At 44.8% G+C, this 15,575-nt stretch overlaps 1 protein-coding gene across 1 annotated transcript in view; it reads right to left on the bottom strand.

The window, feature by feature from the left end:
• The window catches only part of DGKK (diacylglycerol kinase kappa), a 145,505-nt gene extending 131,780 nt beyond the window's left edge, over window positions 1-13,725 (bottom strand). Inside the window, exon 1 of the mRNA XM_038748152.1 lies at window positions 13,544-13,725. Coding sequence (XP_038604080.1) covers window positions 13,544-13,558 — 15 coding nt within the window. The 5' untranslated portion in view covers window positions 13,559-13,725. The remainder of the gene's footprint in view (window positions 1-13,543) is intronic.
• Between the last annotated feature and the right edge of the window lie 1,850 nt (window positions 13,726-15,575).

Genomic DNA, 15,575 nt, shown 5'->3' with positions numbered 1-15,575 from the left:
ACCTCACAGAGAGCAGGGTCTCTTCTACCTTGCTTCATGCAGCATCGGGAAGTTATGCACTGAACCAGGGCTTTTTGAGGAAACAAGAGGAAGAGGTGGAGAGAAAGGGGGATGAAGGGGGGTCAGGGGAGGAGGAGGAAGAGGGAAGCAGCATGGCACACAGGTTTGGGAGTCAGGGAAACTGGATTTTAATTCCAGCTATACTACTTGCTGTCTGTGTGACCTTGGCAAGTCACTTGACTTGTCTGGGCCTCAATTTCCTCATCCGTAAAGTGGGGATTCAATACCAGTCCTTCTTCCCCTTTAGGCTGTGAGTCCCATGTGGGAAAGGGATTTTGTGTTTAACCTGAATATGTTGTAACTACACCAGTGTTTAGAACAGTGCTTGGTACATTGTAAATGTTTGACTAATACCACAAATATTATTATTAAGAGAAGAAGAAGGAAGAGGAGAAGAAGAGGCACAGAAAGGAACAAGAGACCCGGCCTAGCTTAATTGTACCATGGTAAAACAACTGCTTGGCGATGCCTGACAAACTATTGAACCCTCTTGTGCTGGAAACTCTCATCATCATAATCAGTGATATTTACTGAGTGCTTACTGGGTGCAGAGTACTGTACTGAGCACCTAGACTTCACCATCCACCGCTCTGGATCTCAGCTCCCCCATCTCTAAAATGGGGATAAATAATCCCTCCCACCCTCTCAAGACTGTTGCAAGGAATGTGAATAAAAATAGGAAGCAGCATGGCCTAGTGGATAGAACATGGGCCTGGGAGTAAGAAGGACCTGGGTTCCAATGCTGGATCTGCCACTTGTCCGCTGTGTGACCTCAGGCAACTCAATTCACTTCTCTGTGCCTCAGTGACCTCATCTGTAAAATGGGGATTGAGACTGTGAGCCTCATGTGGGACAGGGACTGTGTCCCATTCATTCATTCATTCATTCATTCAATTGTATTTATTGAGCACTTATTGTGTGCAGAACACTGCACTAAGTGCTTGGGAAGTACAAGTTGGCAACATATAGAGACGGTCCCTACCCAACAACGGGCTCGCAGTCTAGAAGTCCAATCTGTTTGCGTCTATCCCAGTGCTTGACACATATAAGTGCTTAACAAATACCATCATTTGGGTCGTTCCCCAAACCAGGGAGGCCAGAACAATTTACACCATGGTGATGCTGATGCCAAAAGAAGCAAGATCCCCAAGGCCTGGTTGCTCTTTCCAGCACTTCTCTCTCGTCTATGCACTTCGATCTGTGACCTTGGGTCGTTTGATATTCAGCTCACCCCCAACCCCACAGCACTTATGTACATATCTTTAAATTATACGTTATAAATTCCTTATTTATCCATAACAACATCCGCCTCCCCCTCAAGACTGGAAGCTCGTTATGGGCAGTGAATGTGTCTGCTAATTCTTTTGAACTGTACTCTCCCAAGCGCTCAGTATAATGTTCTGCACAGAGTAAGTGCTCAATAAATACCACTGATTCTGAGAGAGCCAGAAATAGTACTGGAGGAAGCGGCAGGCATATACAGAACTTGGGCCATGACTCCGACTTGTACTATACCCCACTAAAAGGCCAGGGACCAACTCTCCTTATGTGGCCAAGTGTCTGCCAACCCAAGCAGCATGGCATAGTGGCTAGAGCTTGGTCCTGGGAGTCAGAAAGTCATGGGTTCTAATCCCGGCTCCGCCACTTGTCTGCTGTGTGACCTCGGGCAAGTCACCTCACTTCTCTGGGCCTCAGTTCCCTCATCAGTAAAATAGGGATTGAGACTGTGAGCCCCATATAGGACAGGGACTTTGTCCAACCTGATTTGCTTGTAATTGCCCCAGTGCTTAGTACAGAAGAAGGTCATGGGTTCTAATCCCTGCTTCGCCACATAATAATAATAATGATGGCATTTGTTAAGCGCTTACTATGTGCAAAGCATTGTTCTAAGCGCTGTGGGGGGATACAAGGAGATCAAGTTGTCCCACATGGGGCTCACAGTCTTAATCCCCATTTTACAGATGAGGTAACTGAGGCTCAGAGAAGTTAGGTGACTTGCCCAAGCTCACACAGCAGACATGTGGCAGAGCTGGGATTCGAACCCATGACCTCTGACTCCAAAGCCTGTGCTCTTTCCACTGAGCCACACTGCTTCTCTGAGCCATGCTGATGTCTGCTGTGTGACCTTGGGCAAGACACTTAACTTCTCTGAGCCTCAGTTCCCTCATCTGTAAAATGGGAATGAAGACCGTGAGCCCCACATGGGACAACCTGATCACCTTGTATCCCCCCAGAGCTTAGAACAGTGCTTTGCACACAGTAAGTGCTTAACAAATGCCATTATTATTATTATTACAGTGCCTGGCACATAGTAAGCACTTAAATATCACAATTATTATTATTATTACTATTATTATTACATAGGCCTTTGGCTGTCAGCCCCATAGGGAAGAAATACAGATTCGCCAGGCTTGGGTAGAGAGGAAACTGGGTTTCGGATGAGTGAATAGTCACCTACGGAGCCTTTTCTTATCCAACCTTGGAAGTGAGGAAAAACAGTACTCCATTATTACTAGGTCCAGCACCTGCCTTCAAGGAGCTCCTACGGCCTTAAAGGTGGTGGTCATTTCACAGTGTGGTCTAGTGGGTAGAGCACGGGAATGAGAGTCAGAGGACCTGGGCTCCAATCCTGGCTCCGTCACATGTCTGCAGTGAATGGAGCAAGTCGTTTCACTTCCTGGGCCTCAGTTACTTCATCTGTAAAATAGGAATTAAGCCTGTGAGCCCCATGGGGGATATGGACTGTGTCCAATTAAACTACTTTGCATCTATCCCAGCACTTAATAGAGTGCCTGACACAGGGTACGCACTTAAATGCCATTAAAAAAAAAGAGGACAAACTGGTATTGCATCCCCATTTTACAGAGGAGATAAAGATAACTGAGGCCAAGAGAAGTAAGGTGACTTGCCCAAGGTCACACAGCAGGCACGTGGTGGAGCTGGGATTGGAACACAGTTTGTTATTTTTTATGGCATGTGTCAAGCGCTTACTACGTGCCAGGCACTGTACTAGGGGTGGACATAGTCCCTGTCCCCACAAGGAGCTCCCAGTCAAACCCCATTTTACAGATGAGGTAACCGAGGACCAGAGAAGTGAAGTAACTTACTCAAGGTCACAAAGCAGACAAGTGGCAGAGCCGGGAACAGAACTCAGGTCCTTCTGACACCCAGGCCCGGGCTCTGTAACTAATAATAATAATAATAATGGTATTTGTTAAGCACTAACTATGTGCATAGCACTGCTCTAAGTGCTGGGGAAGGTACAAGGTGATCAGGTTGTCCCACGGGGTAGGCTCACAGTTTTTAATCCCCATTTTACAGATGAGGTAACTGAGGCCCAGAGAAGTAAAGTGACTCGCCCAAAGTCACACAGTTGATGGAGCCAGGATTTGAACCCATGACCTCTGACTCCAAAGCCCGGGCTCTCTCCACTGAACCACGCTTGCTGTAAGTCTCATGCCACTCTGCTCCTCAGCGAACCAAGTGAACACCCGGGCCTAGGCACAAACACACCGCCCACAACCACAAATATACACAAAAACAGCGATGGCGACGCAGAGTGATAGAAGCACTCACAGTTAACCTTCATCGTTCCACACACGTGCACTCGCAGACATACGGAGGAAACAGCAGTTGCTGAACGCAGAAATTGCTTTCTTTCAGCTTCTCTTCTAATGGTTCCTAATACCTGACTCTAAGGGCTATCATAAATACCCAGTGGGGACTGCATAAGTCAAACAATGCAAACTCCCAGTTGGTTCTCGGAGGAGAAGTCAACCTGGTGACTTCTGCAGGTGACGGAGTCATTCGCCAGCCTCATCTCCTTATCTGCTGTCTTTCTACCAATTGTTACAGCCTGTGTGAGACCATGTGGAAGTGATTAAACGTCTCTCGTGGCCCTGTAGATACTGTTCTTCCCACTGAAGTTAAGTAATTGCTGGACTTCCTACCCAGAGGTGGCTGAATTTCAAGGCTGGGGAAAGGGATCCCTCGTACACAAAGGCACTTTCCAATAATATAATAATAATGGCATTTATTAAGCACTTACTATGTGCAAAGCACTGTTCTAAGCACTGGGGAGGTTACAAGGTGGTCAGTTTGTCCCACGGGGGGCTCACAGTCTTAATCCCCATTTTACAGATGAGGTAACTGAGGCACAGAGAAGTTAAGTGACTTGCTCAAAGTCACACAGCTGACAATTGATGGAGCCGGGATTTGAACCCATGACCTCTGACTCCAAAGCCCAGGCTCTTTCCACTAAGCCATGCTGAATATGTAAAGTTGTTAGCATCAGTCAGGCAATCGTATCTGTCTGTCTCCCCCTTCTAGACTGTGAGCCCGTTGTTGGGTAGGGACCGTCTCTATATGTTGCCAACTTGTACCTCCCAAGCGCTTAGTACAGTGCTCTGCACACAGTAAGTGCTCAATAAATACGATTGAATGAATGAATTGAGCACTTACTATCTGAAGAGCATTGTACTAAGTACTTGGGAGAGTACAAGACAACAATAAATGGATACACTCCCTGCCTGCAACAAGCAATACAGCCTAGAGAGTATTAGAATTGACCTGCCTGGTAGTGACACTCTTGGACTTCCATCAATTATCAATGGTATTTTATTGAGCACTTACTATGTGCAGAGCACTGTATTAAACACTTGGGCGAGTGCAGTACAGTGCTAGTAGACACGTTCCTTACCCACAGTGAGCTTAGCCATTTTTTAAAAATGGTATTTGTTAAGCCCTTACTATATGCCAGTCACTGAGGTAGATATAAGTTAATCAGGTTGGACATAGTCCATGTCCTACAGCTTCAAGCCTCAGTTTCCAGATGAGGTAACTGAGGCCCAGAGAAGTAAGTGACTTTCCCAAGGTCACACAGCAGACACATTGAAGAGCCGGAATTGGAACCCAGGTCCTCTGACTCACAAGCCTGTGCTCTATCCAATAGTCCACCCTGCTTGTCACTAGGCCACGGTGATTCAATGTCTTCCTAAAGGTTGGGCAGAGATGAGAGATGCAGTATGGCTTAGTGGACAGAACACGGTCCTGGGAGTCAGAGGACCTGGGTTCTAATCCTGACTCCGCCGCATGTCTGCTGTGTGACCTTGGGCAAGTCACTTCACTTCTCTGGGCCTCAGTTACCTCATCTGGAAAATGGGGATTAAGACTGTGAGCCCCATGAGGGACAGGGACTGTGTCCAACCTAAATGACTTAGAACAGCGCTTGGCACAGAGCAAGTGCTTAACAAGTTCCATAATTTTAATTATTATAATTAGGCGGTTGGAGGGCACAAGCAGCTCAGTGGCTTTTCTAGGCCAGCTCAGTTCTTCACAGCAATAATAATAATAATAAGAGCCCGGGCTTTGGAGTCAGTGGTCATGGGTTCGAATCCCGGCTCCACCACATGTCTGCTGTGTGACCTTGGGCAAGTCACTTAACTTCTCTGAGCCTCAGTGACCTCATCTGTAAAATGGGGATTGAGACTGTGAACCCTGCATGGGCCAACCTGATCATCTTGTATCCCCCCAGCGCTTAGAACAGTGCTTTGCACATAGTAAGCGCTTAACAAATGCTATTATTATTATTATGGTATTTATTGAGAGCTTACTATGTGCCAGGCACTATACTAAGCATGTTGCGGATACAAGCAAATCGGATTGGACACGGCCCCTGTCCCCTGTGGGGCTCACAGTCTCAATCCCCATTTTACTAGATGAGGTAACTGAGGGCCAGAGACATGAAGTGACTTGCCCAAGGTCACACAGCACAGACAAGGGGCAGAATAGGGACTAGAATCCATGACCTTCTGATTCCCAGGCCGGCGCTCTAGCCACTATGCATTAGCCACTAGCCACTCAGGGAACACAATCTTTGTCTCTCCCCTGTTGAGGCCACCTGCTACTATTGCAGGGCAGGAAGTCGCCACTATCGTGAACGGATAACAGCATCTAAACCGCACGGTGATGCAAGAGAGCTGTGTAATGGACTGTGCCCTGGGATGGGTCCAAGGGGTGTGGCAAACAGGAAAGACGGGGAGCAGAAGCCGCCTAGACTCTGCCCCTTCCCCCTTCTAGACTGTGAGCCCATTGGTGGGTACGTGGCTGGACACGGTCCCTGTCCCATGTGGGGCTCACAGTCTCAATCCCCATTTTACAGATGAGGTAACTGAGGCACAGAGAAGGGAAGCGACTAGCCTTAGGTCACCCAGGAGACCAGCGGCAGAGCCGGGATTAGAATCCAGGTTCTAGTATTAGTCACCTACTGCAAGCTGAGTCCCATTCTAATCAGTCAATGGTATTCATTAAGTGCTTACTCTGTGCAGAGGACTGTACTGAGTGCTTGGGAAAATACAATAGAATTAGGATACGTTCCCTGCCTGTCTACATGATTTGTTTTGTTGTCTGTCTCCCCCTTCTAGACTGTGAGCCCGTTGTTGGGTACGGACCGTCTCTATATGTTGTCGACTTGTGCTTCCCAAGCACTTAGTACAGTGCTCTGCACATAGTAAGCGCTCAGTAAATAAGATTGAATGAATGAATGAATGAATGACCCCATCCCCGGTGCCAAGAGGATGATGGGAAAACTCTCAAATCTGGACTAACAAAGTGTCCACCTTGCAGAGTAAATGGCAATCAATGGTATTTATTGAGAGTTTACAATGTGCAGAGACTGTAAACTCATTGTGGGCAGGGGATGTATCTGTTATATTGTACTCTCCCAGGACAATAGTAATAATAATAATAATAATAATAATAATGATAGCATTTATTAAGTGCTTACTATGTGCAAAGCACTGTTCTAAGCACAGGGAAGGTTACAAGTTGATCAGCTTGTCCCACAGGGGGCTTACAGTCTTAATCCCCATTTTACAGGTGAGGTAAGTGAGGCACAGAGAAGTTAAGTGACTTGCCCAAAGTCACACAGCTGGCAACTGGCAGAGTCGGGATTTGAACCCATGACCTCTGACTCCAAAGCCCGGGCTCTTTCCACTAAGCCACGCTGCTTCACTCTGCATTCGATTATATGAACTGAGTGCTTATTGTATATGTAGAGCACTGTACTAAGCACTTGGGAGAGTACAATATAACAACAGATACTTTCCCTGCCCACACTGAGCTCACAGTCTATACAGAGCACAGTAAGTGCACAGCGAATGTGTTGCTTCTGGTTGCATCTATCCCAGTACTTGGCTCATAGTGAGTGCTTAACCAAAAAAAAAAAAATATCATTAATAATCATATTAATCCTGTAGTTGTTTTCTTATGGTATTCATAAAGCGCTATGTGCCAGGCACTGTACTAGGAGCTGGGATAGATACAAGCTAATCAGGTTGGAAATGGTCCCTGTCCCATGTGGGGCTCACAGTCTCAATCCCCATTTTACAGATGAGGTAACTGAGGCACAGAAAAGGGAAGCGACTAGACTTAGGTCACCCAGGAGACCAGCGGCAGAGCCGGGATTAGAATCCAGGTTCCAGTATTAGTCATCTACTGCAAGATGAGTCCCATTCTAATCAATCAATGGTATTTATTAAGTGCTTACTATGTGCAGAGGACTGTACTAAGTACTTGGGAAAATACAACAGAATTAGGATACGTTCCCTGCCTTCTCCCCCTTCTAGACTGAGCCCGTTGTTGAGTAGGGACCGTCTCTATATGTTGCCGACTTGTACTTCCCAAGCGCTTAGTACAGTGCTCTGCACACAGTAAGCGCCCAATAAATGCGACTGAATGAATGAATGACTATAATGACCTTGCAGTCTAGAATGTCAGATGTGGTAAGATTCATGACCATGAACGCTCCAGAGTTCAGCAGAAAGGAGAATGGAGGGTACTGAGAAGAGCTGAAGGCTCCTAAAAGCCGAAGATAAAAATAAGAAGCCACAGGAAAAAGAGATCAGAAATCCTGGGTTCATTCGAGAAGCAGCATGGCACAGTGGATAGAGCATGGGGCTGGGAGTCAGAAGGTCATGGGTTCTAATCCCTGTTCCGCCCCTTGTCTGCTGTGTGGCCTTGGGCAAGTTACTTCACTTCTCTGTGCCTCAGTTACCTCATCTGTAAAACGGGGTTTGAGATTGTGAGCCCCATGTGGGACAAGGGACTGTGTCCAACCCGATTTGCTTGTATCCATCGCAGCACTTGGTACGGTGCCTGGCACATAGTAAGCACTTAAATAATAATAATAATAATAATGATGGCATTTGTTAAGCGCTTACTATGTGCGAAGCACTGTTCTAAGCGCTGGGGGGATACAAGGTGATCAGGTTGTTCCACGGGGGGCTCACAGTCTTAAACCCCATTTTACAGATGAGGTAACTGAGGTCTAGAGAAGTTAGGTGACTTGACCAAAGTCATCCAGCTGGCAAGTGGCGGAGCCAGGATTAGAACCCTTGACCTCTAGCTCCCAAGCCCGTGCTCTTTCCACTGAGCCACGCTGCTTCTCTTAGCCACGCTGCTTCTCTTACTAAAACACTGAAATGATTATTATTCCTCCTCTGGGGGAAACACAGGAAGCCTGTCTCTCATTCAATCGTATTTATTGAGCACTTACTGTGTGCAGAGCACTGTATTAAGCATTTGGGAGAGTAGAATACAACAATATAACAGACACGTTCTCTGTCCTCAACAAACTTACAGTCTAGGGGAGGGCTCTCATACTGGAGGAGCCCGAGAGCTCGGCTGGATTTGGGGCAGATTCTCGAGACCAGGCAGTCCTAGACTGTGAGCCCATTGGTGGGTAGGGACTGTCTTGGTCCCCATTTTGCAGAGAGGGAATTTAGGCCCAGAGAGGTTAATAATAATAATAATAATAATAATAATGGCATTTATTAAGCGCTTACTATGTGCCAAGCACTGTTCTAAGCACTGGGGAGGTTACAAGGTGATCAGGTTGTCCCACAGGGAGTTCACAGTCTTAATCCTGTAATATCCTTAATCCTGTATATATGTATGTACATATTTATTACTCTATTTACTTATTTTACTTGTACATATCTATTCTATTTATTTTATTTTGTTAATATGTTTTGTTTTGTTCTCTGTCTCCCCCTTCTAGACTGTGAGCCCGCTGTTGGGTAGGGACCGTCTCTTGTATGTTGCCAACTTGTACTTCCCAAGCACTTAGGACAGTGCTCTGCACACAGTAAGCGCTCAATAAACATGATTGATTGATTGATATATGTTGCTGACTTGTACTTCCCAAGTGCTTAGTACAGTGCTTTGCACACAGTAAGCACTCAATAAATACAACTGAATGAATGACAGGAGAGCCTATCGGATGGCCTCATGAGAAGCAGCATAGCCAAGGGGCTAGAGCCCGGGCGACAGAAGGACCTGGGTTCTAGTCCCAGCTCAGTCACTCATCTGCTGTGTGACCTTGGGCAAGACACTTCACTTCTCTGGGTCTCAATTACCTCATTTGTAAAATGGAGATTAGGACCGTGAGCCCCATATGGAGCGTGGACTGTATCCAATCTGATTACCTTGTACCTACCCCAGTGCTTGGCACATAGTAAGTGTTTAACAAATATCATTAAAAAATCATTTCCCGCTGCTTTCCCTGCAGGATTGTTGCTACTCTCCTCAAAATAACAATAATACATTTTTCATTTGTGATGTGCTTACTGTGTAGAGTGTGGCTCGTGGAACAAGCAAGGGCTTGGGAGCCAGAGGTCATGGGTTCTAATCCCAGCTCCGCCACTTGTCAGCTGTGTAACTGTGGGCAAGTCACTTAACTTCTCTGGGCCTCAGTTACCTCATCTGTAAAATGGGGATTAAGACTGTGAGCCCCACGTGGGACAACCTGATCACCATATATCCCCCCCAATGCTTAGAACAGTGCTTGGCCCGCAGTAAGCGCTTAACAAATGCCATCATCATCATCATCATCATCATCACAGTAAGCGCCTAACAAATGCCATCATCATCATCATCATCATCACAGTAAGCGCCTAACAAATGCCATCATCATCATCATCACAGTAAGCGCTTAACAAATGCCATCATCATCATAGTAAGCACTTAAATACTAACATTATTATTACTATGCACTATGTACTAAGCACTGGGATAAATATAAGATAATAATAGACTGTAAGCCCGGTATGGACAGAGATTGTCTCTTTTTATTGCTGAATTGTACTTTCCAAGCTCTTAGTACAGAGCTCTGCACACAGTAAATGCTCAATAAATACAATTGAATGAATGATTACAAGATAATCAGGTCAAACAGCACCTATCCCACATGGAGCTCACAATATAAGAAGGAGGGAGAATAGGGATGAATCCCTGTTTTACAGATGAGGAAATTGAGGCACTGAGAAGCAAAGTGACTTGCCCAAGGTCACAGAACAGGCAAGTTGGCGAACCCAAGATTAGAACCCAGGTCCCCTAACGCCTAGGCCTGTGCTCTTTCCCCTAGGTCATGCTGTTTTTCATTACCTCCGATTGGCCGGCATACATCTCGGTTCTCCTTCAGACCCCCGCTTCTCAGCGGCTCCGATAGGATCTTGAAGTAAGGTTCAGTTGTCACTATAATTGAGCTGACTTCTTCAGTTACTTTAAACTTTCTCACAAAATTTCCTTTGGGAACTGAAATTCCCCAAGCTTGAAATTAGCCTGAAGAGGATCACGACTTTTTTTTTTCTGCCAAAATGATGTTCGTCTATTTTTGAGAAATCTGAGTCTAATAGAAAAACTAGATCTCAAATTAATATCAAAGGGATATCTGCCCCCAGATGATTTATATAAAACATTGAACTATTTGTATGAAAGCATTAGGGAAATCATTCATTCAATCGTATTGATTGAGCGCTTACTGTGTGCAGAGCACTATACTAAGTGCTTGAATTATCTGCTGAAAGCCCCCTTTGTTGCAAATGATTTTTTTCTAAGTCACTTTCACTTATTTCATTTTAGTCCTCTCAATATCCCTGTGAGATAGTGAAAAGTAGGTATTATTATTATTCCCATTTTACAAATGTGGAAACAAAAGTCCTGACAGGTCAAATGACTTGCCCAAGGTCACCCAGCACAGCAATGACAGCAGCCACTTCAACCCAAGTCTCCCACCTCCCAAACGTGTATTCTTTCCGCAGTACCATAATGGATTCCTAAAGCATCCTGTCAATAAGATGATAAGGGACAGCAATCAATCAGTGGTATTTACTGAGTGCCTACTGTGTGTTCAGAACACTGTACTAACCTCCTAGTGAGCAACTGCACCTGTTCTCCCTCCTCAACTTCTGATTCTTCCTGTGATTCTATCTGATGGAATCAAGCAGTAGCAAGAAGTAAGTTTGGGAGAATGATTATCTAAGGTTCAGAGTCAGAAGGACCTGGGTTCTAATCTCAGCTCTGCCATTTGTTTGTGAACTTGGGCAAGTCACTTAACTTCTCAGTGCCTCAGTTACCTCATCTGTAAAATGGGGATTACTACTGTGAGTCCGATGTGGGACATGGATTGTGTCCAACCAGATTACCTTGTATCTGCCTCAGAGTTTAGTTCAATGCCTGGCACATAGTAAATGCTAAAGAAATACAATTTAAAAAAAAGATTAAGAGTCAGCAGTGGACCAATGCTAACTTAAAACGCATACCTAAGAGCTTAGTTCAATGTCTGGCACTTAGTAAGTGCTAAAGAAATACAATAAAAAAAAGATTGAGTCAGCAGTGGACCAATGCTAATTTAAAACACACGCCTAACCACAGAATGGATATAAAAGTATTTTCTAGCATGAAAGAAAGGGAAGATAAACTTGCCAATATATTGTACCCATTAAGATCAGATCAGAAGACAGATCTTCACTTCTTTACTAGAAAACCATTGCTCAATGGATCATCAATCACTTATATGAAGTGAATGCCCAGTACTAAGTGATTGGGACCTTTCAACAGAATGAAGACTCATCAATCAATCAGTGATATTTATTGAGCACTTACCTGCACTCAAGGTCTCATGTTCTCTGCCCTAAAAGAGCTCTCTTTTTGAAAAATGAAACAAAATAAAACCCTTCCATGGAGCACACGCAAGTGAGATAGTTGTACCTAACAACAGTGCATAATTTGGTTAACAAAACAATGGTTATTTCTATACTGAACCTGGAAAAAAGTTACCAACATCATTCTGTTGATTTGAAGAATCTCCGGCAACCTCCCCAGAAACCACCACCACCCCCAAATCAAACAGGCTCCAGAAAGAATAATAATAATAATAATAATGGTATTTGTTAAGCTCTTACTATATGCCAGACATTGTACTAAGCGCCGGGGAGGATACAAGCAAATTGGGTTGGGCACAGATCCTGTCTCCCCATTTTAAAATCCCCATTTTACAGATGAGGTAACTGAGGCAGAGAAGTGATTTGCCCAAGGTCACACAACAGACAAGTGGCAGAGCTGGAATTGGAACCTATGACCTTCTAACTCCCAGGCTTGTTCTCTGCTCAGAGACACCTTGCCCTGTAGTTCCTGGGACCCCCCCAACTCTCTCTTTGAAGGTGACGCTTAATGGTTTAAGAGAATCCCGGCTGCCATCCTGAGTTGCGGTGCTGAATGGGATGAAGAGGCTTGTATTCAGGTACGGCAACTCTCTCCTTACAACCAGGCAACCGAGAAGAGGAAACTCCCCCAGAAAGCCGCTGCTGTAACCTAGAGAACGGACCCCGGCCTGTCAGCATCGGGGGGCTTGCCCTGTCTGAAGCACACCTCGAAAACACATCTCTCTAAATGAACACACAAAGAATCAGTCTCTGAAGCCGTCGTGCTGGAAAACGGAGGTTTCCACAAATGTTGGGGCTCTTTAGCAGCGGAACAAAAACACCCCTTGGCAAGAGAAGCAGCATGGCCTAGTGGATAGAGCATGGGCCTGGGTCATAAGGACCTGGGTTCTAATCCTCACTCTGCCACTTGCCTGCTGGGTGACCTTGGGCAAGTCACTTCACTGCCCGCTGCTTTCGTTACCTCGTTTGTAAAATAGGGATTAAGACTGTGAACCTCACTGTTTAACCTAAGTAGCTTGTACCTAGAACAGTACATGCCACATAGTACGAGTTTAACAAATACCATTAAAAAAACAGAGAAAGGCTTGATGAAGTGACAGAACCATTCAAACAATCCTTCAGGAGAGCCCCAGAGCAGAGAGGATTTAATTGTCAGGGATCATGTCTACTAATTCTATCGTACTCTCCCAAGCACTTAGTACAGTGCTCTGCACACTGTAGATGCTCAGTAAGTACTATTGATTGAACTGAGGTTTTTCAGTTCTGTCGTTGGGAATTAGTGAGTACTAATCACTCACTAATACGACAATCCCCAAAGGTGTCTGACTTGTTCCTCTGACCCAGTAGACAAGAGTGCAATAGATTCTCTCACAAAGACACTCACAAATACCATGTATTATAATGGCCCAAGTGCTTATTATAGTGATCTGCACATAATAAATACCCAAAAAATAAAATTAAGGATGATATTACAGGCTCACCATTGGAAGCGTCATCTTCGAGGCGAAAGACCACTCCCCTCCTCCATGGCCTGGAAGGACTCAGCTATCCCCGTGTTCGGCTAGGCAACCAAGAAACCCCCTGATGTCCACATCCCCCAGCCCCAAATCTAACAGCAAGACTCTTCCAGTCAAGAGAATCTACACATGCAAGCTGAAGTCATTCAACTTCTTGGAAGGATACAGGAGTTTAGGATAAAGAGAGCTGGTGGACAGGAAGCAAATTTAGGAAATAGAGCAGCCTAAATTGTGTTCTTTCCCTTCCACTGGTATTGCTACTAAATCAATAATTCCCCTAGGACTGCGAGGAAAAAAAAACCCAACTATTTTGGATGGAAGACCTGATGAAAGACAGATGAACCTGATAACTCTGCTCTATATGTGTGTTAAATATGTGTTAATTAGCTACCTGCTCTGACCTTTTGGGAATTCCAGATGCAGATCCTGATTGGAAGGCTTATAATTGAAACTTCTCCCACCTGCCTCAAACCCTCCTCTCTCCTTCAGGAGTTCTGAGAGAAGGACATGTAATTGGGACACCTCTTCTCATTTTCAGTTAGAAGACTAAAGTTTAGAACTCAAGGTGGTAAGAGTTGAAGAAACACATTGCCTTTTTTTTTTGCCTGAAAGATTGAGAGAAGTTCTCCAATTCCCCAAGTTGTTCTGTCAGATCAATCAATGGTATTTATCGAGGCTGTGAGATCATTGTGGGTAGGGAATATGTCTACCAATTCTAATGTATTAAACTCTTCTGAGCGCTTAGTATAGTGTTCTGCACACAGTAAACCCTCAGGAAATGACACTGATTGACCATCTGGAGTAATACAAATAATAAAGCTACTACTAATAATAGTGATCGACTGGAGTAATAAAAATAATAATGCTACTGCTAACAATCATGTTTGCTAAGCTCTTATGGACTGAGCCCTGTAAGAAACACTGGGAAAAATCCAAGATAATCAGGTCAGACACAATCCCTGTCCAACACGGAGTGCACAATCTAGAGGAGAGAAAGAACAGGAATTTAATCTCCATTTTACAGATAAGAAAACTGAGGCAGGGTAGAGCACTGTAGTAAGTGTTTGAGAGAGTACAATATAGCAAAATTGTAAAAGATCTTCCTATTCTTCCTCCTGCCAGATGGAGCTCAGCATTGACGGGCAAATGATTCCTCAGTTCTCCAACACTTATCTGTTCGGTACCAGGCAAAACCCCATTTATGGAGATGAACCTAGATTAGGCATATCTGCAGTCGAGGAATTTACAGTCTTATAAGAGACAAGACGTATACACACCAGGCATACGTGCAAGACACTTTGGACTAAGGACCGACCAGTGGAGGTTGAGTGGAAGGATGACTGCTGTTAATCAGGGCAAGCTTCTTGGTGGAGGTGGCTCTTCAGTTGCAATTTAAAGGCCACGCAATTTCCTGGTCTCTCTAGCCAACCTTCCCTTTAACTTCTCAATTGCCTGGATTTACTTTAAAGGACTAGCAGTTCACCAAATCAAGCATAATCATAATGACTGCGGTATTGCTGAGAGAAGCAGCGTGGCCTAGTGGAAAGAGCACGGGCTTGGAAGTCAGAGGTCGTGGGTTCTAATCCCAGCTCCGCCACTTGTCGGCTGTGTGACCTTAGACAAGTCACTTCACTTCTCTGAGCCTCAGTTACCTCATCTTTAAAATGGGGGTTAAGATTGTGAGCCCCATGTGGGACAACCTGATTACCTTGTATCTACCCCAGGGCTTAGTACAGTACTTGGCACATAGTAAGTGCTTAACAAATACCATTATTATTATTATTATTATTACTACTATATGCCATGTACTGTACAAGGTCCTGGGGAATTCATTCATTCATTTGTATTTATTGAGCACTGTGTGCAGAGCACTGTACTAAGTTGCTAGAAAGTACAGTAAAACAAATAGAGACAATCTTTGCCCACAGTGGGCTCACAGTCTAGAGGAGGGGAGACGGACATCCATACAACAGGCATCAACATAAATAAATAGAAT

Source organism: Tachyglossus aculeatus, chromosome 6 (genome assembly GCF_015852505.1).
Source record: "Tachyglossus aculeatus isolate mTacAcu1 chromosome 6, mTacAcu1.pri, whole genome shotgun sequence".
Lineage (NCBI taxonomy): Eukaryota > Metazoa > Chordata > Mammalia > Monotremata > Tachyglossidae > Tachyglossus > Tachyglossus aculeatus.
Note: the sequence above shows the minus strand (reverse complement) of the source record. Positions and strands in the feature narration are given on the sequence as shown.